At 48.7% G+C, this 25704-nt stretch overlaps 1 protein-coding gene across 2 annotated transcripts in view; it reads left to right on the top strand.

Moving 5' to 3' along the window:
* The window catches only part of EVL (Enah/Vasp-like), an 81652-nt gene that overhangs the window by 28531 nt on the left and 27417 nt on the right, over positions 1 to 25704 (top strand). For both annotated transcript variants that reach the window (XM_023205613.1, XM_023205612.1), the window contains exon 3: positions 6666 to 6843. In XM_023205613.1, the coding sequence (XP_023061381.1) occupies positions 6666 to 6843 (178 nt within the window). The remainder of the gene's footprint in view (positions 1 to 6665; positions 6844 to 25704) is intronic.

The raw sequence follows: 25704 nt of genomic DNA, 5'->3' as shown, positions 1-25704 counted from the left end.
TATCATGTATGTATTAGTTTTCATCCACACCTTCTAGCTGGTAGATCCCAGATCCCTTATTAGAACGTCATCATGCTGCCGGCCTCACCTGCTGCTTTTCTCCCCAAGGCAGGAATCGTCCCCTGCTTTTCTGACTGGAAACTGGTCTTAACGAAATTCCCTGACCTACCTTGTCTGATTGTAGGTGCTAAGACCCTCATTTCAGAATGGGTTCTGCCCCATACCCTGGAGGAAGGAATGCTGCAGAGAGGCCAAGGAGAATCTGAATAAACAGACCTTGCTGGGTTTCCCCACTCAGTCTGTTAGTGTGAGATCATACCCTTTTTGTCCAATCACATTTCTACACAGTGGTCAGTCATACCCATCCAGTGAAGTCTCCATAAAAGGCCCAAAAAGGCAGAGCTGGGAGAGCTTCCAGAGAGCTGACCTGGTGGAGGTTCCTGGAGGGGGCACGCCTAGGGAGGGCGGAGAAGCTCCATCCTCTTCCCGCATCCTCTGCCCTGTGCGTCTCTCATCTGCCCATTCATCTGTAGCCTTTGTTATGCCCTTTATTAAGAAACAAGTAAACCTAGGTAAGCTGTTTCCCTGAGTTTTATGAGCACTCTAGCAAATTCATCAGACCCAAAGCAGGGGTCATGATAACCCTGATTTATAGCCCGTGGGTCAGAAGCACAAGTCACAGCCTGCACTTGGACTGGCATCTGAAGTTGGGATAGTCTTGTGGGACTCAGCCCTCAACCTGTGGAACCTGATGCTGTCTCCAGGCACATAACATCAGAATTATAGAGGACACTTGATGTGTACTTGAGAATCTGCAGAATTGCTTACTTGGTGTGTGAGAATAGAGGCTAGGTGCAGTGGCTCTTGACTATATGAGTGTACAGCACTTTGGGAGGCCAAGGCAGGAGGATCACTTGAGCCCAGGAGTTCAACATAGCAACATAGCAAGCCTGGGCAACATAGCAAGACCTCGTCTCTACAAATAAAAAAGTTCTAAATTGGCTAGGCATGGTGGCACACACCTATGTCCCAGCTACTCAGGAGGCTGAGGCAGGAGGATCCCTTGAGCCCGGGAGTTTGAGGCTGCAGTGAGCCATGATCATGCCAGTGCACTCCAGCGTGGGTGACAGAATGAGACCCCATCTCATTCTGGGGTCTGAAGAGAATAGGAAAAACACTTTAGTTTTTCTTATACCCTTACAAGTACCTATGTCCACTAAAAGACATGTATGAAAATGTTCATGACAGTTGTATTCATAACAACCAAGAATGCAAAACTACCCATGTCCATCAGCAGGAGAATGGAGAACTTGTGGTTAAAAAATGGAATACTGTGTAGCAGTCAATAAGAATTCAGCCAGACTCGGTGGTTCACACCCATAATCCCAGCATTTTGGGAGACTGAGGTGGGCAGATCACCTGAGGTCAGGGGTTCAAGACCAGCCTGGGCAACATGGTGAAACCCCATCAATACTAAAAATACAAAAATTAGCCAGGCGTGGTGGCATGTACCTATAATCCCAGCTACTTGGAAGGCCGAGGCAGGAGAATCACTTGAACCCAGGAGGCAGAGGTTGCAGTGAGCTGAGATTGTGCCATTACACTCCAGCCTGGGTGACAGGAGTGAAACTCCATCTCAAAAAGGAAAAAGAATGAAATATGGATATATGCAATAACATGATGAATCTCATAAACACTGTGTTGAAGGAAATAAGCCAGAAACAAAAGAGTACATACCATATACCACAGGAGTCCATTTCTGTGTACCTTAAGAACAGACACGGCCGGATGCGGTGGCTCACGCCTGTAATCCCAGCACTCTGGGAAGCCAAGGCAAGCGGATCATGAGGTCAGGAGATCGAGACCATCCTGGCTAACACAGCGAAATCCTGTCTCTACTAAAAAATACAAAAACTTAGTCGGGCGTAGTGGCGGACACCTGTAGTCTCAGCTACTCGGGAGGCTGAGGCAGGAGAATGGCATGAACCCGGGAGGTGGAGCTTGCGATGAGCTGAGATCGCCCACTGCACTCCAGCCTGGGCAACAGAGTGAAACTCCATCTCAAAACAAAAAAAAAAGAGCAGACATATTTTGCCAGTGGTGCTAGAAATAAGAAACATAGTTATCTCCACAGGTGAGTGTTGGGTGATGGGTACTAAATGAAGCAGCCTCACCCAAAAGTGGACTTGCAAAAATGCATGTGTTCAGGTGGATACTCTGACTCACTCTAAGCGGAGTAAACGAAGAGGTGGAACCATTAGGTACTGAGATTTTAGCTGTTGGCTGGTCAGGTCTGGCAATTAAGAAACACTGGCTGCCTTAACAGATGGTCAAGTGACATTGGCCTTTTGTCACCGCACATACATCCAAAACATATTGCACTGGACTCCTGTTTTAGAAGTCAAGTTTCAAATAATAAATACGAATTTTGTAATGCTCACGTCTCTCTGGCCGTTTGGCTTACAGGGATATATCCTGTAGAAATACATCTTCACAAGAATATTCAGTGCAGTGTTATTTATAATATTATCTTCATCTTACATGTGAGGAAACAGATATGAGCAACTTGTCTAAGGTTATACAACTGAAAAGTAGTAAAGCCAGGGTTTTAATGCAGCACCCTCTGACGTAAAACCCTCTGCTCATTCCTTGTACCTAGTATGCTTGTCTTCAAAGCAGTTGTAGACTGTTGGGGGCTGTGTGTAGACACCAAACAGCAGCACTTGGTGAGTAGCCTTTGTACTGCAGTTATAGATAGAACAGAAACGACAGGGCCAGGAGCCCTCAATCAGTGACCAGCCATGTGTGGCAGAGCCCCATGTGTGGCAGCAACCAGCCTGTTACAGAACAGGGATGCGTCCTCTAGAAAGGCTTCACTGCACTCTCCCAGTCCAAATCCTAAAACCTCCTGCAGTTAGAAGGGATTTGTGAGGCTCCAAAGCTTAGTGCTAGGACCAGAGAGGGAATTCTAGGAAGAAGGATTTCAGCTCATTATATAACAGTACCCCCCTTAGCTGTGGCTTTGCTTTCTGAGGTTTCACATACCCAGGTCCACTGCAGGCTAAAAATATTAAATGGGAAATTACAGAAATAAACAAGTCATAAATTTTAAATTATGTGCCGTTCCAAACATTATAATTGTTCTATTTGATTATTAGTTATTGTTGTTAGTCTCCGACTATGGCTAATTTGTGAGTTAAATTTTATCATAGGTATGTATGTATAGGAAAAAACATAGTCTATATGGGGTTCTGTACTACCCACATTTTAGGCATCCACTGGGGGTCTTGGAACCAATTCTGCATGGATAAGCGGGGACTACCATACTGGAAAAAAAAAATCACAAAGTCCTCAGCTTCTAAATCCGATTTTCCCATTAGCTTCCTGTGTAACTTTGGACAAGTCACTCATTCTCCCTGGACCTTGTTTCCCTACTGTAAAAAGAGCGGATTGAGTTAGATAAGCCCTAAGGTGCTGTTTAGCCCCTTCAGTGATTATCTGCTAGCCACACTATCCGTATTCTGGATTAGGCATCAGCTGCCCCTCAATTCGCATTTCCCCCAAGAGCCACTTTGAGGTTTGGGGAAAAAAAATTCTCACTCACCTTAAGTTCCCCTCTAAGAGTGTAACCAACCAGAGATCTCAAATCATAGGGTTCTAGGCCAGGTCCAGTGGCTCATGCCTATAATCCCAGCACTTTGGGAGGCCAAGGTGGGAGGATCATTTGAGGTCAGGAGTTCGAGACCAGCCTGGCCAACATGGTGAAATCCCGACTCTCCTGAAAAAAAAAAAAAAAAAAAAATTAGCTGGGGCATGGTGGCATGCACCTGTAGTCCCAGCTACTCGGGAGGCTGAGACAGGAGGATCACTTGAAACCAGGAGGTGGAGGCTGCAGTGAGCCAAGATTGTGCCACTGCACTCCAGCCTGGGCAACAGAGCAAGACACCATCTTAAAAAACCATACTAAAGACCAGGTACAGTGGCTCACGCCTGTAATCCCAGCACTTTGGGAGGCTGAGGTGGGTGGACCATGAGGTCAGGAGATCAAGACCATCCTGGCTAACATGGTGAAAACCCATCTCTACTAAAAATACAAAAACTTAGCTGGGTGTGGTGGCGGGTGCTGCTCGGGAGGCTGAGGCAGGAGAAACGCTTGAACCCGGGAGGCAGAGGTTGCAGTGAGCCAAGATCACGCCACTGCACTTCAGCCTGGGCAACAGAGCAAGACTCCATCCAAAAAAAAACATACTAAAAATTTTTTTTTAAAAATCAAATCATAGGGTTCTAAATTTCATTTCCCCTGAATATCTCCTCAAATATCTGGAGACAGTAGTTGGGAGACACTAAAGCATCTTTTATCTTGCTTCAGTATCTCTTAACCATTCCTGATATAAGGTGGTTTCGAGACCTTCTTCAATTTTTAAAGCATTTCCCCCTGGCTTGCTTCAGTTCGCTACTGTCCACTAGAAATGCAACACCAAAAATGAAAACAAAAAAAACTTGAACACAGAACTTCTGGTCGGGATTTACTAGGGCCAAATGGAGCAGCTTCTTCTCTTCCGTCATTCTGGTCACTGTACCAATATTAATGTGTCCTGTAATCTAAAGAGCTGTTTTAACAACAGTTAACTTTGCTAGTTCTTATTCTCTGGTAGTTATTAGTTACTAGTTATTATTTACTAGTTCTTATTAGTCCTTTTTCTGGTGACCTATACCTAAACCTAGTCTCCCACAGTCCAGATCTTTTGTTTTAGCTGTGTGTGCATGTGAATCTATACTGCTAGCACAAAGAGCAAAAAAATAGAGAACCACCCTGGAACTTGTGTGTAGATGTTGGCCAAAATATGTGCCTGTGAATATGTAACAATTAAATTGTGAAACAGTTACGGGTGGTGTTGTCGTTGTTGTTGTTTGAGACATAGTCTGGCTCTGTCACCCAGGCTGGAGTGCAGTGGCAAAATCTCGGCTCACTGCAACCTCCACCTTCTGGGTTCAAGCGATTCTCATGCCTCAGCCTCCCAAGTAGCTGGGACTACAGGCACCCACCACCATTCTCGGCTAATTTTTGTATTTGTTGTAGAGACAGGATTTTGCCATATTGGCCAGGCTGATCTTGAACTTCCGACCTCAGGTGATCCTCCCACCTTGGCCTCCCAAAGTCCTGGGATTACAGGTGTGAACCACCATGCCCGGTCTCAGTTACACTTCTTTAGCTGATTTAGTGTACTGTGTGTGTGTCTCCCCTTTTCCCTGCCTCTGCCTGTCATAAGAAGATCCAAGCCCACCTTCCACCCAAGACTTGGAAAACAGCTTTTCTGAATGTCACTCAGGTTTGCTGTCCTCTGGCTTTACCTTATCCAGCAGCACAGCTGTGTGGAGCAGTAGAGGAAAGTGAGAAATCAACATAGAGAGAGTTATCCCCAACCTCAAATCACACAGTCCTTGCAACCTCAAAGCCAGACAAAATCTGAGAAATCATCTTGTACTTACTTCTAAAGCAAAATCCTTTCCATGACGTCTCTAAGAGCTGGTGCTCCGGCCTCATCCAGACTCTGCTTGCATGCTTCCATTCATAGAGATCATCATATTTCTCCCTTCAGTCACTGACAGCCTACCTTGTGCCAGGAGCTGTGTCAGTTACTTTCTCATATGTAATTTAATCCTCACAACACACTGTGAGGGTGCCATGCCATAGCCATATCACATTCTTCTCCATTTGACATACCAAAAAACCGATCATTCATGAGTGTGGTGATATTAGATCATGTGGCTTTGAGCTAGAAGGGATGGGAAGCAGAATTAGGGCTCCAGCCCCAGCATCTTTTCCTCCAGGGCACCACTTAGGAATATAGTCTTAAAGTAATTTGAAATAATCCTCTTTTAAATGTCTAAAAGAGCAGAAGTTTAGAGGTCAGGCAGACCTGGTGTTGAATCCCCTGGCAGCTTGTAAGCACCTGAATGTCTGGATTCTGTCGTCTCTGTATCCTTCCCTGCTGGGCCTGGCATTGCTCCTGGCAGTAGTTGATGCTTTTTGATTGAGTAATAATGAAGGTATGAATAATGCTGTATACATGTGTGGTACATAAACTTTCCCAAGTTATTCTTTTGACAAATAACCCATTTATTAATGCATTCGAAGTATTGGACACTGTGCAGAGGGCTGTAGGAGGCATAAATATGAATTATAGAAGACTTGCCCTTAGGAGCTTTATATGTAGAAGGTAAGCTATAAATAAGATGTAGATAAGATACGTACCACAGTGTGATCTTTGCAATAACCTCATTAGATTGATAAAGTCAAAATTATTATCCCCATCTTATAACTGGAGAAACTGAGCCCCAGCGAAGTGCAGTGACTGCCGTGCGTGGAGTGGCTGAGAGGCAGGGCCCAACCAGAGCCCAGGGAACCTGCCTCCGAGCTCAGCTATTCATCTGGAGGTTGTAACTACATAGCATTGTTAGTGAAAGGAAAGAACAGGTTTTGCAAACCCTCACTGTTCTATATATGATGGTCTGAAAATCTACCTGATACTGCTTTTCCCTTCAAACCCCATCCTCATCTTCCTGTCCTCTCAAGGATACAGTATACTTGCCCCATCGCAGTGCCCTCCAGCTCACTTACATTTTATTTATTTACACGTATTTCTGTCTCCTTTCTCCTCCAGGTTGTGATCAATTATTCAATTGTGAAAGGGCTGAAGTACAATCAGGCCACGCCAACCTTCCACCAGTGGCGAGATGCCCGCCAGGTCTACGGCTTAAACTTTGCAAGTAAAGAAGAGGCAACCACGTTCTCCAATGCAATGCTGTTTGCCCTGAACATCATGAATTCCCAAGAAGGAGGTAAGTAGGACTTTGTCTTGGCCTGATGCCGAGACCCTCTCTTGTTCTGCCTCTGCCCTCCCACAGCTCTGGCTCTCCGGGCGTCCTAGCGCTGTCACTGCATTGAGCCGAGGTTGTGTGTGTTCTCAGAGAAAGCTGCTGCCTGCCTCTAGATTTAGAGATACAACAGTTCAGAGGAGGAAAGAATGGAGTTTGTATCTTTGCCACTTGTGAGATATAGATTTGTACAGATGTGTCCCTGAAGCCACATATCCAGATCTGTTTTAAACTTGGCCATCCTGTTTCCGTATTCCAGAACAATCGTTTGAGAGCGGTGGGAGAAAACAATCAAGACTTTATTTTTAAATTTAATTATTCATTCATGTGTTTAACAAAAGTTTATTAAATACTTACTGAGGGCAAGAAACTGTGTAGGCAAAATAGGTAAGAAGTGAACAGCGGCCTTCCCTCAAGGCACTTAGTTTTTCAGGGTAGACAGGTTCTCAAACAGCTAAGTGGAATGTATTGCAGTAAGTGTTTTAATAAAGGTACATGTAAGGTACTTAGGGACTACAGAATAGGATGTAAGTAACTGCCTGTCAGAGCCGCCAAGGGAGACTTCCACAGTGATGGTGCCATCTGAGCCAGCGTTCTGGGTGAGCAGGTCACAGGCAGAGGCGGGAGTGGGCATCGCAGGCAGGAAAAGCAGCAAAGGCAGAAGGGCCTGAGTGAGCCCGCGTGTGCTGGGAAGAGGGCGATGCAGCATTTCTGGGGCCTGGAGTGCCGATAGGAAAGAGATTGGAAATGAAATTGGAAAGGCGCTGGGGCTTGCACAGTGAAAGGCCCCAAATAACCTGGAAGACGTTGGGCTGGCTTGATACTTAGGGTAGACGATGGGAGAGGGGCTAGCAAAAAGTTTTTCAGCAGGGCAGTTAAAGCAAAGAAGCAAACTTACGTGTGGCTTTTATTGAACATTGGCAGTGGTAGCTTTGGAGGGAGAAACAAGGCTTTCCCAGGATGGGTGTCTTGATTGCCTGGGTTATGGTCCTGCCATTGGCTGGAGAGCCTACCTTGGGAGAACTTGGTGGTTAAGAACCAGGCATGGAGTCACACTGGTCAGTTTGAGTCCTGGTTGTGACATATGCTAGCAGAGGAACTCTTGAGGAAGTTACTGAATATTTTTGTGCGTCAATTTCCTTACCTATAAAATGGGGGGACATAGGGTTGTTTTTACATTTAAATGAACTGGAATATAAAATGTTTCTTAGGTTGCCTGACCTAGTAACAACTCTACTAGCATTTGTGAGTATTATTACGATCATTATTGTGCTGCTGCTGTTACTGCTACCAGAATTGAGGTGGGAAATGAAGAGACATAGTACTCAGAACCTGGAGGGCTGTGGCATTCAAATATGTCCTGGGACCAGGCGTGCTGGCTCAGGCCTATAGTCCTAACACTTTGAGAGACCAAGGCAGAAGGATCACTTGAGGTCCAGAGTTCAAGACCAACCTGGGCAACGCAGCAAGACCCTGTCTCTATAAAAAAAAAAAAAAAATGTGTGGACAGGGCCTGATATGTTGGAGCTTTAGGACCCGCTTTAAGCTCTAGGAGATCTGGGTATGGTGGTGCATTATGCCTGCAGATCGTGAGGCTGAGGTAGAAGAATCACTTGAGTCCAAGAGTTTGAGTCCAGCCTGGACAGCATTGTGAGAGCCTGTCTCTTACACACACATACACACTCTCTCTCTCTCTCTCTCTCTCTCTCTCTCTCTCTCTCTGAGAGTTTTGTGGTTTTTTTAAGTAAATAAAGAACATATTTTGAACATGCTTCCCACGGGTAGTGCATAGAGCAGGTACTTGCAGCTCTGCCTCCTTGACAATGCTCCAAAGTTTGTGGACTTTCTGCTTAGTACTTGGATGGCATCGTAAGGAAACATCTTAACCATGGCAGTGTTGAGTGATGATTACAGGGCCTGAGGCATCGTAAGCACCCGGCAAATGTTTACGAAACTGTTTCCACCCAAGAACCGTGAGCTGAGTTTAATGTTTCCGTCTGAACTTACCTTGCCTGCCTCCAGGATGTGGGAGTTAAGCGTTATTTTACTTGTACATGCAGTTACTTTGAGGGCCAAAAAAAAAAAGGCACTTTCAGAGCTAGTGCTTAAATTAAGTAAAAACTACTAGTTATTTTATTAAATTCACCAGAGAATCACAGGTAACTCAGTTAATCCTGCCCTCATTTTCAGATAAGAAAGCCATGCCCCCATTATGAGGAAATAACTTCTCGGTGTCAGATGGTAAGATCCAGAACCCGACTCCTACATGCCCTGGGATTGAATGAGTGTCTTGTTGAGGCAGGGGTGGGAGACATCAGCTAGTTTGGATGTGTGCATACAATGTGAGAGTACCCTCGTTTGAAGCTGTCATGAGGGGAAACAGTTAGTTGTCCATTCTGGTTCAGCTGGCAGTGGCCTCCTTTGCATGGACTGGAGGTCCTACAGCCCACTGACGAATAAGCTTTTGCTTCAGCCGAAGTCCAAGTCTACTGACAGTACCATGCGCAGATACGCAGATGCAGCTTGATGAGCTGTTACACACGTGCGTGCGCGGTTCCCAGTGCCGGACCGAGAAAGAAAATGTGGTCAGCACCAAAAGGCCCCTCCTTGCAGTCCCTGAACTTAAGAATAGATTCGAAGTCCACTTTTGTTTTTGAGCGTCATGTAAATGAAATCATACAGTGTGTATGATTAGCTTGGCTTGTTGGCATGTGTCTGTAGTCTCAACTACTTGGGAGGCTGAGGCTTGAGCCCAGGAGGCAGAGGTTGCAGTGAGCCAAGATTGCACCACTGCACTCCAGCCTGTGTGACAGAGCAAGAGTCTGTCAAAAAAAAAAAAAAAAAAAAAAATGGAAGTATGAACCTTCTAACATTTATGTGGCTAAGGTAGTCTGCTGAGGACCATGCAAAGATATGCCATGATGTAAGCACCATCTACTTGGAAACATGTTGATTGTCCCATTTTCCACGATTACCCTCATGTGGTGGAGGGCATTCTTGTATTTTTATGTGTATGTGTACTTTGAATCTCATGTGTCCATATTCGTATGTTTGTCCAGTTATTTTCCTTGGGCATGTTTCTGTGTGAAACAATATATGTGCTTTTCAAGTTTTGGGTCCAGGCATGGTGGCTCATGCCTGTAATCCCAGCACTTTGGGAGGCCAGGGTGGGCAGATCACCTGAGGTCAGGAGTTTGAGACCAGCCCGGCCAACCTTGTCTGTACTAAAAAGACAAAATTAGGCCGGGTGCGGTGGCTCACATCTGTAATCCCAGTACTTTGGGAAGCCGAGGCAGGCGGATCACTTGAGGTTGGGAGTTCAAGACCAGCCTGACAAACATAGAGAAACCCCGTCTCTACTAAAAATATAAAATTAGACGGACATGGTGGCGCATACCTGTAATCCCAGTTATTAAGGAGGCTGAAGCAGGAATCGCTTGAGCCCAGGAGGCGGAGCTTGTGGTGAGCTGAGATTGCGCCATTGCACTCCACTCTGGGCAACGAGAGGGAAACTCCATCTCAAAAAAAAAAAAAAAAAGACAGAATTAGCTGGGCATGGTGACACATGCCTGTAATCCCAGCTACTTGGGAGACTGAGGCAGGAGAATCACTTGAACCCAGGTGGTATAGAGGTTGCAGTAAGCCGAGATGTGCACCATTATGCTCCAGCCTGGGCAACAAGAGTGAAACTCCGTCTCAAAAAATAAATAAATAGAAATTAGAAAATAAAGTTTTGGGAAGTCTCGCCAAATGCCTTCTAGCATGAACATCCTGGTTTACACGCTGTCCAGCAAGAGACAGTTGCCCACCCCTCAGACTTCATAAGCACTAGGCATTGATACTCTCATTAATCTTTGTAAACACAAGAGAAGGGAAAACATTTTGATTTGCATTTTTCTTTTTTGGGGAGGATGGAGTCTCGCTCTGTCACTCAGGCTGGAGTGCAGTGGCACTATCTCGGCTCACTGCAACCTCTGCCTCCTGGGTTTGAGCGATTACCTTGCCTCAGCCTCCTGAGTAGCTGTGACTACAGGCGCCCACCACCATGCCTGGCTAATTTTTGTATTTTTAGTAGAGACAAGGTTTCACCATGTTGGCTAGGCCTGTCTGGAACTCCTGACCTCAAGTGATCCGCCTGCCTCAGCCTCCCAAATGCTAGGATTACAGGTGTGAGCCACCACGCCCGGTCTGACTTGCATTTTTCTTTACTGGTAAGGATGAACATTTTTCATACGTTAGTAGACAATTTCATCTTTTCCATTATTTATATCAGTACCTTTGACAAATGCAGCACAGCATGGAGGAACACAGCCTCCTTGCACCTTTTGTTATATCTGCATGATTTCCCACTCCCCAGGTGCGTGCATCCTCTAATGACAAAGCAGTCTTGTATTTCCTTCCACAAATGAATGGAGGCAGCCTAATGTCATGTGGTATGTTCCAGGCTCATGATAGAGGATAATTACACCTCTTTGACTGTCAGGTGATGTCTGCATTGTCTACATTTTAGGAGTTACTGTTATTTGTGTTTGTCATTCCTTGGACCTTTCCTTCTGCTGGAGAAACTTCTTGTTTAGCGCCTAGAGTCATGTTGGTGGGTCACAGATTCCTTGGCTCTTCCTCGTCTGGCTCCTGAAAGAGACGCCATCTGGTGTAATGGTGGGGAAGGGCAAGCTAGCAGCTAAGAGACCTAGATTCCCCCAGAAGTGCCAGAGGGAGGATTGGCATTTTCTTTCTCCCGTGCCAGCCCACACCCACCCGTTCCTCTTCTCTCCTTAAAGGGCAGTTCCAACCAGAGTATTTCTCTGCTGCCTGCTGATCTTGACACCCACCATTGTACCGTCACCTACTTTTAAAAATGAACAGAAAGGCTGGGCACGGTGGCTCACGCCTGTAATCCCACCACTTTGGGAGGCTGAGGTGGGCGGATCACAAGGTCAAGAGATCAAGACCATCCTGGCCAACATGGTGAAACTCCATCTCTACTAAAAGAAAAAATACAAAAATTAGCTGGGCATGGTGGCGTGCACCTCCAGTCCCAGCTACTTGGGAGGCTGAGGCAGGAGAATCGCTTGAACCCGGGAGGCAGAGGTTGCGGTGAGCTGAGATCGCCTCACTGCACTCCAGAATGGTGACAGAGCAAGACTCTGTCCCAAAAAAAAAAAAAAAAAGGACAGAAACCAGAGGCAAGATTTCGTGGCTCTGGGGCTTGAGAGGTTGTCGTTTTACATTGTCGCAGAGATTTTTTTTTTTTTTTTAAGGAAAAGGATACCAAAAATGACAAGAGCACACAGGGAGCTTTCAGATGAGCTTGTGTTTTTCTTTTCTAAAAATATACAAACAGTAGAAAGGCACACAGCCAAGGACAGACGTAGAAAAGGCAGCGTCCTGTAGGGATTGGATGCCAAGCTTTTCAAATATTGTTCCCTCCCTGGAATATTTTCTTACCATCTCTGCTTATCAACATCCTCCCCAGCCCTCGGGATCCAGCCTGAGCTCTCTCAGCAAAGCTCTCCTCCTACCTCAGCTTCTGTCTCCCCGCTTGGCCTCCCAGGACACTGGGTTTCTACCTCTCTTTATCCATTTCCTCTTCATTTTGCCTGCTCATATACTGATCTTTCCTCTCCTACTGGGTGTCCCTTTCTCTGGGACGACTTCTGTGGCCCCCCTCATGCCCACCCCAGGTCAGGGTGAGGCACCCCTTCTGTGTGCTCCCCATGCTTCCCATTGCCATTTACAACTTTGTAACATTGAGGTCCAGCTGCTGTTTGGTCTCCCACAAGGCTGTTGTGAGAGGCAGAGACACAGCAGCTCCTGTTCCCCGTTGGATCCCAGCACCCATCACAGTGCATGATGCATCTACAGACCCAAAAGAGCTGTTGAGTGTTGAGTACATAGATACAAGCTCCTGAGGGCAGCAGGTATGTGCCACCTGTCTGTGTTTTTCACATCCCTGCGCCCAGGGCCCTGTGTGCTGTGGGTATATGCATGCACGTGCTGCAGGAGGGTGCATGTGAGCGGGTGTGTATACATGTGGGGGGGTGTATGTGTGCATATGTACTGATCTTGAGCAAGTTACTTGATCTCCCTGTACCCCAGTCGCCTGACCTGTACCTACCCGTTGGTTGTTCTGAGGATTAACTGTAATCATCCCTTTAGAGTGCTCAGGACAGTTCCTAACACCCAGTAAGTATTTGGCAAATAGTTGCTGTCTTTTTAAAACCCACTGTGACCTTTTCAGGTGGCACTGGGCTGGGGACAAGTGCAGAGTCTACCTCTGCATTCAGCAGCCCCAGGGGACTTGACTTTTGAGTTCTTCTATTTATTATGACAGTAGTGGTTTAAATCTTCTTCCTCTCAGGCAGACCTTCAGCCATTACTTTTCTTTTTCTTTATTGTAATATCTGGTCCTGAAAGCTGAAAGTCATTACTTTTCATGGTTTATCAGATCTCTGGCTTTGGCTGCTCCTTTCCTCATATTGGATCAATTGGTTATTCATGTGGATAATAATTGTCTCAAAGCATGAGTTATTTTATGGGTCGTGCCTCCTAATTAGTGAAGGTGGCCACTTGGTTTATTTGAGACAATTCTAAGGAATAAGGAGCTCTTCACACCAGCATGAGGGTCCCAGGACCAAGACGTTTCCCTGCTCCTCAGAAAGTTCTCAGAGAACTTTGCAAGGTTTTTATAAACCTTGCAAAGCTCCCATTATGTTGGGGATGAGGTAGTTATGCATTAAAAATAGTCGTAACAGTTAACGGTCCTAATAATAATCTTTATTTGGAACTATAAGAAGTCTGAGTGCCTATTTGAGAAAGAGTTTCCCTGGATGAATCACTGCAGGAACGTGAGAAAGAAGCATGGCAGCTCCACTGTGAGATCAAATGTGTAGATAAATAATCCCCCCGCTGAGCTGCAGTCACAAGTGAATTTAAAGATAGGAAGGGTTTTAGGAATATATAATCCAGTTTCTCCTCCCTTTACCTTTTTTTTTTTTTTAAAAAAAAAAAAAAAAAAAAAAAACCTTTGGAGCTACTACTGTAGCTGAAGGAGAAGAAGGGATGGGAGCTGGCCTCACAGAGGGCTTTGTAGAGCCACTGGGCCCCAGAGTCACACCTTGCACCGGTCATGCCAACATCCAGGGCCACACCCTTGCTGCTCCACCTACTGCCTCCTGTTGGGCAGCTGCAGCCAGTACCCTTGGCCCTGCATGTTTACTCCTTCATGGTACTTAGCATGTTTTATTCAGGACGCCTCTTTGGTACCAGCATCCCTACTAGCACGCTAGTCTTATGGGGAGCAGAACCTGTGTTGTCTCAGTCATCCCTGCCTCTCTAGAACAAGTACAGAGGGGACCCACAACAGGGGCTCAGGATATGTGTGATAACTGCACGAACCTTTTCACCTTTTGAATCTCAGCAACCCTCTAAGAACAGGGACCGCAGTTCTGGCCTTCCAGACTGAGACTCAGGAGGCCTGGCTCTTGCCCTAGTCCCACCATCTGCTTACTGTGCGACCTCATCAGGTCTAGTGACATTTGCAAGCCTCAGTATCCTCATTTGGAACACAGAGTATTGATTGTCCTCCACTGTCTTTTACCAGGCAAGAGGCGCTTTTCTTCAGGGTGCTGGGTAAGCTGTCATCTGCTTGGTAAGAGGTCATGGTGTTGAGGGAACCAAGAGACCTAGGTGCTAGACCTGGCCGTGCTCTTCCTTTGCATGCGACTTGGGCAACTCACTTCCCTTTCTTGGGCCTTGGTTTCTTCGTCTATGAAATGTAGGTGGTTATCCATGGCATGTCTGTCTTGCAGCATGAGAGTCCAAGGGGACGATGGCTGTAGAAGTATTCTGAGACAGACAGCCTAGCACAGGGAGGAAGGGCTGGGATGGTGACTAGCAGTAAGTAGTAGTGGTTGTAGCAGCAGCAGCCGCTTGGCCACGTCCCAGCTGAATAAGGAACATGCCTCCCCTGCCACAGTGTCTGAAACTCTGCAGAAAGTTTGACTCTCCATGAGCTTCCTTAAGTTGGGGGAGAACCTGCCCTGGAAGCTAGGAGGAGGCTCTTGCCCCCACTCAGCCATTGCCTCGCATGTGGCTTCAGTTACATTTTGTCTTCTTTGTAGGTGTTGATGTTCTAGACTCTGAAATGGCAATGTCAGACTAGACAAGAAGCTCTCAGCAGAGACAAAGTGGAAACAGAGAGGTGTTGGTGATTTAGGGGCAGCGGGGCCGGGGCACTAGACACATTGCAATGTGCAGGATCATCCTGCACAGTGAAGTCTTGCTTTGCATGTCCCACCAAAACATACAGTTGAAAAACTCATTTATTATCTGAGCCAGAGCTTGCTCTGTTTTAAGAAAAAGCGCTTTTTTTTTAACCAGGTTTAGTATGTGCTGAATTTTCTAGGAATTCAGCTACTGCATACGTCAAAAGAAAATCATAGTTAATTTTGTTTGTAACTTTACCAAGAGTTGTTTTCTGTTTTGGAAAGTCCTATCTCCAGCATCGTCACTGTGACGTTTCAGTCATCCATAGACCTCCCCTTTGTCATATCTGTTTGCGGCAGCAGCACTCCCAGTGGGTCTGTGGGTGGGTGCAGGTGTGGACCACCTCCGTCTCCTAGTGTAGCTGGATCTGGTCCTTTATGTGTTGTAATGCACATGTTATTATAGACTACTTCTCTTTTCTCTCTCCTTTGCAGTACATGTAAGGCATTGTACTGATCTTTTCCTAATTTATGTAGGTAGGCTATGTAATCTATGAATTTCACTTCAGGATAATACAAGCATCATTACAAAATGTTATAATAAAAAGGGGACCATTGGGCCTGAGAGAGTTGAAGTTCTGTGAAACTCGGGCTGCTTCCTTCCTACATTGTATCCGTGTCTTGCCTGGTCATTGCTTAACAGTGCCGTGTAGATAGCACAGTGTCTGTCTCATCTCACAGCCAGGAAAACTCAGCCCCAGAGGGAGGAAGTGAGTGCTTGGCCCAAACCATTTCCGGATATGACCCAGTCAGGAAGAGAAGCTGGGACGAGAACACGCTCCTCTTCTTCTCCAGTGCCAGGAAGTGTAGTGGGAGCAGCTTGGTCTAGTGGGAAGAGTGTATGTCCTGGAGCCGGGCTACGCTGGGTCTCTGTGACCCTGAGCAAGTCACCTCCCCCATCAGCAGATGGAATGACACCAGAGGCCGGTGACAGTTCACATGACACGAAGATGCCCGGTGCCTGATATGTGGCCTTCAGGGCTGTGCCCCATGCTGCTCCTCTTTTTGTCCCCACATCCAGCAGTTTTCCATTAAACCACTGTAGGTCCTCTCAGAACTTACCAGTGTCATCGTGTCATCATCTCCCATTACTCCAGGAGAGCAGGGCCCTGGTGGCACTTGAAGCAAGACCCCAAGCTGATGGCACTCGACCACATAGTGGGAGTGAATTGTAAAGAAAATCCCCCTGAAAGCCTCTGCTAGTGTAGAAGGCAAATAGTCTAGGCCAGGTAGGGCCAGTGAGTGGGAGCCAGGGGAGGAGGCTTGGGTGTCATGAGACTGGATTTACATTTACAGATGACAAAACCAAGACCCAGTGAGGAGGAGGGTGTGTGCAGGCCACAGGACAAGTCTGGGCAGAACCGTGGCCACACCCAGCATTCCTCCGCTAGCATTCCCTCAAGAAAGATCACTTTTTCTAGGCCAAGGACCAGGCTTTAGGAAGAGGGCCGAGGTGCATGGAAAACAGTGCTGGTACGGAGAGGGTTGAGTAACTAGATTTTGACTGTTTCTTCCCATTTGGTTCTCACTAATGAAATCTTGTCAGCTATGCCTCTGCTGCTGGATTGGGTGGGGGGTGGGACAGAAGCATGTGTGGTCAAAGGCAAGTTTATTTGCAGTTTGGGGGTTGAATGCAGTAGATTTCAAACTGGCTATTTTGAGGAGTTCCGGGGTCCACCAAGGTATACCAGGGCCCTCACCCTGATGCAGCCAGAGTAGTTCTTCATTGATTTCATGCAGTGAGACTCTGAAGAAAAGAAAAAGAAAAGCCCCATAGCTTAGTGGGAATCCAGGCGACTTAAAAACACAGATGAAGTGCTTATTCTCTTTGGCTCTTGGAGCGTAATGTACATCCTTTTCCTACTTGGTTTGGTGCAATAACATCATTGGTATATTTCAAAATATGAAGCTCCTGGTGCTGGATAATAAATATTTTCCCAATTTTTCAACCTCTTACGGCCTTCATCGATGCCCAGTGGCCCAACGGCTGCAACCTCAGCACAGTGTTGAGAAAGAGCCCAGGAAAGGGACTTACCGACAGGCCTTCCCGGGAAGAATCAGGCCCAGCTCCATGTGCTCTTTGGAGGGGAGTGGAAGGTTGTTAAACCTCATAGCTCTTGGAGGTGGGGCTGAATTTTGCTTCTCATGAACCTCTTTCCATTGGAAATTACTTCTCTTTCTCCCCTAAAGACAAGGAAGTACTGGACTGTCTTCATCTCCCTGGCCGCCGAGGCCGTTTGACACCTTGTGCCACCCGAGAGAAAGCAGGCCTAGCTTGGCCCTGCCTGGGGGGAACAGGACAGCAAGCCCCTGGCCTCCTGCCTGCTCCCAGCTGCCCTCTGGCGGCCCCTTTCTGAAAGCTGGATGTGTCTCTTTACTTACCCACCCCTGTTCTCACTCCAGGGCTCCAGATGTTGGATGAGGCAGGGCCTTCGTACACCTCCATGCCAACAGCTACCCAAGTCGCACCGTCAGTCACACTGTTACTCAGGCTCTCCTGTGCCCCTGGCCCTTCTTCCCCTCTCACTTTTCCCCACACTTCTAAAATCTCACTCGTCCTGTCAGGATGTGGCTCCACAGATGGAGCCTTTTCCAGCCACCACCCGCCCGCACCGTGTCTTTGCACTCCCTCCTGCGCTCCCGCAGGGCTTTATTTTTGCCTCTGTCCTAACAGTCAGCTGCCACTTGGCATGTCCTGCTATTCCCACTGCATGAATCCAGTCAGGTTGGAAATTTGTAGTCTCTGGACCCCAAAAACCCACACGCTGTCTGCCTTATAAACTCTCAGTATATCCATCCCTGGCTGTAGGAGCACACCAGGACCCAGAGGCTGCCATGCCTGGAGTCCTGTCTCCTGACTCAGCCCAGGCCCCAGCTCAGCATCGAGGTCCTGTGGGACCATGTCCAGCAGTGAAGGCTGTGCACTGGCCTGAGCCCTGGGTCCCTCTGACTCACTGGCTCCCACTGTCACCTGAAGTGTTGTAGTGGGGTTGTAACCCATCCACCTTCTCTTGTCTTTCTTCAGTCTGTCCTCCCTGGGCTGCATCTAAAGGGCCCCACTCCTGCCCTCATGCACGTTCTCTCCATACTCCTGGTCTCCTTCTGCTCAGCCTTTGCTCTGCTGTTGCGAAGCCTTCCCGGTGCCCCAGGAGACCTCAGGCACCCCTTCCCACTCCGCGTACACTGCTGCTGTCCCATTTGTTTGGACCCTGGGTTTGTTTGTCTAGACTGTGAGCTCCTCGAGGGCAGGTGTCTGTTTCTGTGTCTCGGGAGCCCTGAAGAGAGATTGATACATCAGAGGCGTCTGGTGACGGAACGAGCTCCCAGCTTGTGCCCACGTCATATTGTGTGCCTTGCGTAGCCTGACACTTCCTGCCATCGCGCCCTTCTTTGCAGACTAAGATGGAGTTCCTGAACCAAGACCGCTTGCTGGCCAGCCTGTGAAACTGGGCTCAAGGTGAGGGGTGCTATCTGTGATTGAGGGACATGGTTAATGGAATTGTCTCACACAGAAATCGCACCCGTCACCTTGGCCTACTTATCACCACCCCAAACAGAGGAGCACGCCTTCTCCAGCCACAGCCTATGGAAGGGCCTTCAGCTGCTGTGGCCCTGAGGCGTACGTAGTGTGGAAGGAACTTCGGACGTGAACTCGGATCTGGTTCCAGTACCAGCTGTGCCAGGAGTGCACCCTTGGGCATGTGACTGACCTTTCTAAGACTCAGTTTCCCCATATGTGAAATGGCTGAATCAGACCCACCTCACAGGGTTGTTGTGAGGGAACCATGAGATGATGTTTGTAAACATTCTTTGTCACCTTTAAATTACTATAACAGTTTGAAGTTACTCTTTTTTAAAAAAATTACTTGCAAAGGTAACTAACAATATCAGCCGTGCACAGTGGCTCATGCCTGTAATCCCAGCACTTTAGGAGGTCAGGGGTCACTTCAATGTAAGAGTTCGAGACCTGCCTGGTCAACATAGCAAGACCCTGGTCTCTAGAAAAGAATTAAAAATTAGCCAGTTTTGGTGGTGTGTGCCTGTGGTCCCAGCTACTCAGGAGGCTGAGGTAGGAGGATTGTTTGAGCCCTGGAGTCTGAGGCTGCAGTGAGCCGTGATTACACCACTGCACTTCAACCTCGGCAACAGAGCAAGACCCTGTCTCAGGGAAAAAAAAAAAGTGACTAACAATATCAACTCCTGTGGTGGTACCAGCAGCCATCACACTGGGACACAGAGGGAAGCCAGGCTGCTTGGATCCTGATGGCCAGGGAACGCTTTCTGAGGGAAGCAGGGCTTGAACCTGGGCCCTGCAGGGCTGGGGGTGGATGGGGGGATCTGAGGAGGAGGAGGACCATGGCACCAGCAGATCTCAGTGGTTTGTAAGTTCAAATCAAGGTCTGAGAAGAGGCTCTGCCGTACCCTGGGGGTCTCCCTCTGTGCATTGGCGGTACTGCGCATGCCTCACGGGGCCCCTAATTTCACAGCATCCCGCCCGCATCCTGCTGCTGCCATTATCCTCAAAAGAGCCGCTGGCTTATTGCAGTTTACATCCCAGAGAAGAGAGGTCTCCTCCTTCCACCAGTCCCAGGATTATCTCCCTAACACTATTGGCGAGATTCCTTTGGAGTTTTAGTCTTCCGTAGATACAGCCCAGGCGCCATGTGCCCAGTCAGGGTTCGAGATAGGTGGTGGTTCATTCCCCAGCCTTGCCTCACGAGCACCTTCCTGATGCCTCCTGGTGGGGCTCAGAAAGCAGCCAGCTGAGGTGTGCCTGCCATGGTCAGCACAGAGGTTGACAGAAGTGGCACAGATTCTGGAGGCAGGTGACAGAGCAGTACCATGCCCTAGCTAGCCCCAGGCGCCCGCTCCACCCTGTCACATGGAGCAGCTGTGAAACCTTGAGCAGGCCATTTCACCATTCTAAGCCTTAGTGTCCTCATTTTTTTTTTTTTTTTTTTTTGAGATAGAGTCTTGCTCTGTCGCCCAGGCTAGAGTGCAGTGGCGCGAACTCAGCTCACTGTAACCTCTGCCTCCTGGGTTCAAGCGATTCTCCTGCCTCAGCCTCCCGAGTAGCTGGGACTACAGGTATGCACCACCACGCTTGGCTAATTTTTGTATTTTTAGTAGAGACAGTTTCACCATGTTGGCCAGGCTGGTCTCGAACTCCTGACCTCTGGTGATCCACCCACCTTGGCCTCCCAAAGTGCTGGGATTACAGGTGTGAACCACCGTGCCCGGCCAGTTTCCTCATCTTTAAAATGGGTGTAACAACCACCTCACAGGGTTGTCATGAGGCTCAAATGATAAAATAGATAGGACTGTGATTTGTAAGCATATGGCATCATGAATGCAGGTTGTTCCTGGAGTGCCCAGGCCCTAGACACTGCGATCTCACCCTTCAGTTGTAGCCAGAGTCATTTCATTCTGGTGTGCCACCCCCTGGAGCTAAGCCATATAGTCCTTACGGAAAGGAACAAACCTCTTCCTGGATGCTCTTGTGCCTGGATCTCGGCTCCCTGGGCCTTCACAACATCCCCCTGAGATTGCAGGGAGACAGCAGGAATTACTTTCTCCATTTTAAGAAGGAAGAAACAAAGGCTCACAGTGCTAAGAAAGTTGCCCCAGGCCACTCTGGTAAATGCAGAACTCAAGGCCCAGAGCCCAGATGTCCTGATTTCTAGTCCAGGTCTCTGCCCAGTGGAGCAGACTGCCTCTCAAAAGACCCTGCTCAGCTGGCAGCCCTCCAGCTTTCTAACATAACCCAGCTTGGTCAGAGGTTGATTGTTATAAACATTTAACCTGACCCGTCTTTCTAGCCACATACCCACATCTTCGAAAGTGAGGGAAGAATTCATTCATAGCTGTTTTCTTTTTTCCTCACGTAGCATGTATCATTTCTTTCCTAAGGAATGAGTTTTACAAGTAGCCTGCCAGCTTCAGCTCATATAGGATAAGAGCCAGCTCAAATATTTTGGTAGATAACCTGGAGACTCAGAAAGCCAAGTGCTGAACTTGAGATACAGTTTCCAGGTTGAGAGTGGACAGGCTGTGAGTGTTTGAGGCCCTGCCCCCCTGCCTGTCGGCTGCCTGCCATCGCTCATCCAGGGTGTCCACACAGCGGGGGTTCATGGCAGCCACTGCCTGACTGGCCTGCTCCTGCGCTTAGCCCACTTTGGTCCATTCCCTGCACAGCAAGCAGACTGCATTTCACCTCTCAGTCAGGTCATCAGCCCTTGCCCAGAACTCTCTAGGATTTTAGCTTAACTCAGAATATAGTCCACATCCTTACCGAGGCCTGCGTAGCCCGGCATGCTGTCTTTCTGAACTCACTTCCTCTCCTACTGTCTACCTCTCCTCCTCCATTCCAGCTACACCATGCCCCAGATGTGCCAAGCATGCTCCTAACTCAGGGCCTCTACACCCAAGGCCCCTTGTGCCCAGAATGTTTTCTCCCCAAAACCTCAGGGCTCCTTCCCTCACTTCATCCAGGCCTCTGCTTACACCGCCTAATCGCAGTTTGTCTTAAGAACGACCCACACACATTCCTTTAATTCTCATTCTCTGCTGTGTTTTTCTTCCTACATGTTGTATCTTTATTTGTTGCCTGTCTCTCCTCTCTAGATTGTAAGTTCCAGGGGAGCATTTGTATCCACAGCTATGACCCCATCTGTGAATTACTGAGCATCTATTCTGGGCCATGCACCAGAACACAAAGGTGAATAAGACATGGTCCCTGTGTTCACAGAGCTCACAGCCGGGTGGAGAGAGAGCCTCGTCAATACAGTGTATGTTATGCTGTGATGTAGAGAACACAGGGCTTCTTGCGGGGGCAGCTGTGGTGAAGGGGAGAGCTACTGGGAGAGCCCCAAGGGCGGGCATGCCTGATCTGAGTCTTAAAGGGGCTGGACAGACGTTCACCAGTTAGAAGAGTAGCCCAAAAAGAAGCAAAATAGGCAACGACGCAGAGGCATGTGAACCTAGTGCTGCCATCTTGGATGCATGTGGGAGAAGAGAAAGGGAGGGCTGAGGAACACGCAGGACCAGGCCTAGAAGGGCAGGCTTTGAGCATAACATCCCAGGGCTTAGCCTCATGCCTGGAGTTGCGAGGAAGGTCAAAGAGCAAGTGAGAGCCAAGACTCAGATTTAACTCTAAATGGCTTCCAGTCTGTGTGTGTGCTCAGAACAGCGCCCAGCAGGTAATGGGCACTCAGTGGTGGGTGCTGCTGTCATCTTCTTCCTCATGCTTCCTCTCTAGCCCTCAGGTGTGGAAATTAAGTCCCAGTGAGAGGAAGTGAGTAGCCGGCCCAGGGTCACAAGGCCCGCTAGAATCAGTCTGTTCATCGTGTCAGGGAAGGATTTGGGCCGGGAGGAGGGAAATCAAGGAAGGAATGAGGTCCCAAGCTCCAGATGCCCCCCACAAGGCAGCAAGTGTGAGGGGTGGAGGGGGGGATTCCTTTGAAGTCCAGTGTTGTGCTCTTAAAATCCATGTGTATTTTGCCTATTTGAACTGGATTCCAGGGAAGCAAAGAGGGAATGATGGGTATTCCTGAGAGAGGGGGCTAAGGGAGTTGGGACATTCAGGGAGGAGAGAGGTTTGGTGGGATTGGCTGGGAGCAGCAGTCAGGGCACTAGGACAGGCAAGTTGGAGCCTGAGAGGCCTCCAATCCCAAAGTAAGAATGAACCCAATCCCAAGGTTCCCATGTGGACCAGTGGAGAACCACAGTAGTTTCCTGGCCAAGGAATAGCCTGGAAGACCAGTGCTTTCTGAAATTGACTCTGTAAGCAGACTCAATGGGATAAGCGGAGGCGGAGGGGCCAGTTGGAGATTCTTGGAAAGCTCTCCAAGTGAGAGCATGAGGTTTGGATCTAGACAGGCCAGAGAGGATGCTCCTAAGAGACAGTTTGCAGGAGAGGAAGCATTTCATGGAGTCCAGCAGGGGGCCGAGCAAAGGAAGGCGGGGGAATCAAATGGGCCTTACTTCTGTGAGAGGGTGCCAACTTGGGTTTCCCATACCAAAGTTTGGGGTGGTGCCAAATTTAGGCATGCCTCACAGGCATTCTCTGCACACTTGCTCCCTTCTGACGCCACACCTACCCTGTTCCATCCCATTGCCCACAGGGTTAAGAGGAGTGCCGCCTAGGGAGTGTCTCCTGGCAGACACCTGGTGTCACCGAGGCCTGTGAGCCGGGCCCCACGAGGGGTCTGGACAGTCCTCCAGGGCCAGGGCCCTGGGAGCTTGCTGGAGTCAGGTGGGCAGGAAGGTTCTGATAGGTTAGCTGAGCAGCCTCATTAAAGATTGAGGGGGGAAGCCCACTTGGTGGCTGGATGGCGTATCAGTTTCCCACTGCGCCAGCCAGGCGACAGGGAAGAGGTAAGTGGCCCGGTGTAAGAGGTGCCCCTGGCCTGTGCCGCGGAGCCCTGCCCGTGATGGTCAGCAGGGAGTGGGCCTTCCACTGCTTTTGCTTCTGCCATTGGGACTGCACCGTGCTTTGCAGAGTGAGCTGTAGGTGACGGGAGCCCCTCTCTCTCCTCCCTGCTCCTCATGGGCCTCTCCTTTCACTCCCACCTGCTCCGGGGGTGGGGGTGGGAGTGCTGGATCTTGGGGCGAGTATCTGTCACTGACCAACTACGGGGTTTGCAGTGACATCCTTGCGGAAGCGGCAGGGTGGAACCAGCAGCTGGGTACTGGGAGACTTGAGCTTCTGTTCCAGCAGCACCGTTCACTGGAGGCGCATGACCTTGGGTAGCTTTTCTGAGCCTCAGTTTCCCCACCTATAAAATGGGGTTAATAGGCCCAGCCATGGGTGATTGGGCAGATTAGTCACACACAAAAAAAAAAATGCAGTGATGCTCTGTAAACCATTAAGCTTAAGATGTGGCAGATTTTTATTGCTACTTGTTCTGTTTGAGATTCATTGTAAGGTTAGTTTTGTGTGCCGAAATAAGCATATTAGGAAGAGAGAAAAAATATTCTACAGGGAAAACAACTCCCCTAAGGAACACAGCCTAGTGGGCCCAAGCCGTGGGAGTGGGGTGTCCTGGCCTGGAAGCTGGAGACTGGGTCTAGCCCTGCTTTCCCCAGTGTGAATGTGAGCTTGGGCAAGCCCCTGCCCTTTCCCTGGGACTCGGGACCCCGCTACACAAGGGGTGCTGCTCACCGGTACATGGGCAGCACCAGGCCCCCTGTTGTCCTTTGTCAGAATTCAAACGCTTTTCCTCTCCGGTGTCTCCTTTTTGGTGCATGACTGCAAGGGCTGGTGGTGCTTCCCACTGTGGCCCTGGTCAGTCCCCCACTTTCTGAAGTGCCATCCCCACATCTGTAAGTGACGACCTTCCAGCTTGACAGGTCTCTCAGACCCTGAGCTCCTAGACACAGCGTTACCTGTTGGTCACCATGAGCTGTCTCTGCTAAGCCCAGGGCCAGGGCTTAGGTAGGAGGGTCTGTTGCAGGATGTCAGTGGGTCATTGGCTGTGGTAATCTGAGTAAGACACATCAGCCTGTTTGAGCCTAAATTCATGTGGTAAGGACTCAGCCGGAAAGACTGGAAAATTCACTCCGGGTTCCTTTAAGCAAGCAACTAAGCTGTCTAAGCTCGTGTTAGAATAGGGAGGGTGACTAGAATAGGGAGGGTGACAGTCGGGTATTTGTCTCCTCCTGAGCTGAGCTCGAGCATAGGGTTAAACACTAGCTGCCTTGGCCAGGCGCGGTGGCTCAAGCCTGTAATCCCAGCACTTTGGGAGGCCGAGACGGGCGGATCACGAGGTCAGGAGTTCGAGACCATCCTGGCTAACACGGTGAAACCCCGTCTCTACTAAAAAATACAAAAAGCTAGCCGGGCAAGGTGGCTGGTGCCTGTAGTCCCAGCTACTCGGGAGGCTGAGGCAGGAGAATGGCGTAAACCCGGGAGGCGGAGCTTGCAGTGAGCTGAGATCCGGCCACTGCACACCAGCCCAGGCAACAGAGCAAGACTCCGTCTCAAAAAAAAAAAAAAAAAAAAGAAAACACTAGCTGCCTTTGTTTCCCAAAGACAAATGCAGAGCTGTTTGTTTATTAACCAGGGCTGAGCATCAGTGCACTGGGGTGGACAGAGCCCTGGGCCGGGAGACATTTGTTATGGGCTCTGGTCCCAGCTCTGCCACCAATTCCTGTATGGCCTTGGCCAGGTGACGGTAAAGATAGTGGCCAGACCAAGCTTAGCCCAGTTCACAGACTCCATCCTTGCTTGGACACTTGTTCACTTGGTGATAGGAATGGCACCTGTGAGGAAAGCAGGGCCTTGTAACAAGAGGGAGACGTGTGCCGGGGATGGCCCAATCTCACTGTAAAATGAGGGGACCCTCTGGAAAGAGGGAAAGGAGCCAGCCAGAAAGATGGCAGAGCGGGAAGGCCTTAGAAGGACTTGGGACTCTGCCCAGCTCAGACCAGGTGGCTGTCGTTTGTTGGCCAGAAATTCCATCAAGCATCACTGAGCAAGTGCTGGATCCTTTGTCTCTGGCACTCCTAGCATCTCAGGTTCTATCTTTTCAGGAGCCCCAGGGGATGCCTTTCCCAT

The sequence above is a fragment of the Piliocolobus tephrosceles genome, chromosome 6, assembly GCF_002776525.5.
Source record: "Piliocolobus tephrosceles isolate RC106 chromosome 6, ASM277652v3, whole genome shotgun sequence".
In the NCBI taxonomy this organism is placed as follows: Eukaryota; Metazoa; Chordata; class Mammalia; order Primates; family Cercopithecidae; genus Piliocolobus; species Piliocolobus tephrosceles.
The sequence above is the reverse complement of the archived record's forward strand: the minus strand, read 5'-3'. Positions and strand labels throughout refer to the sequence as shown.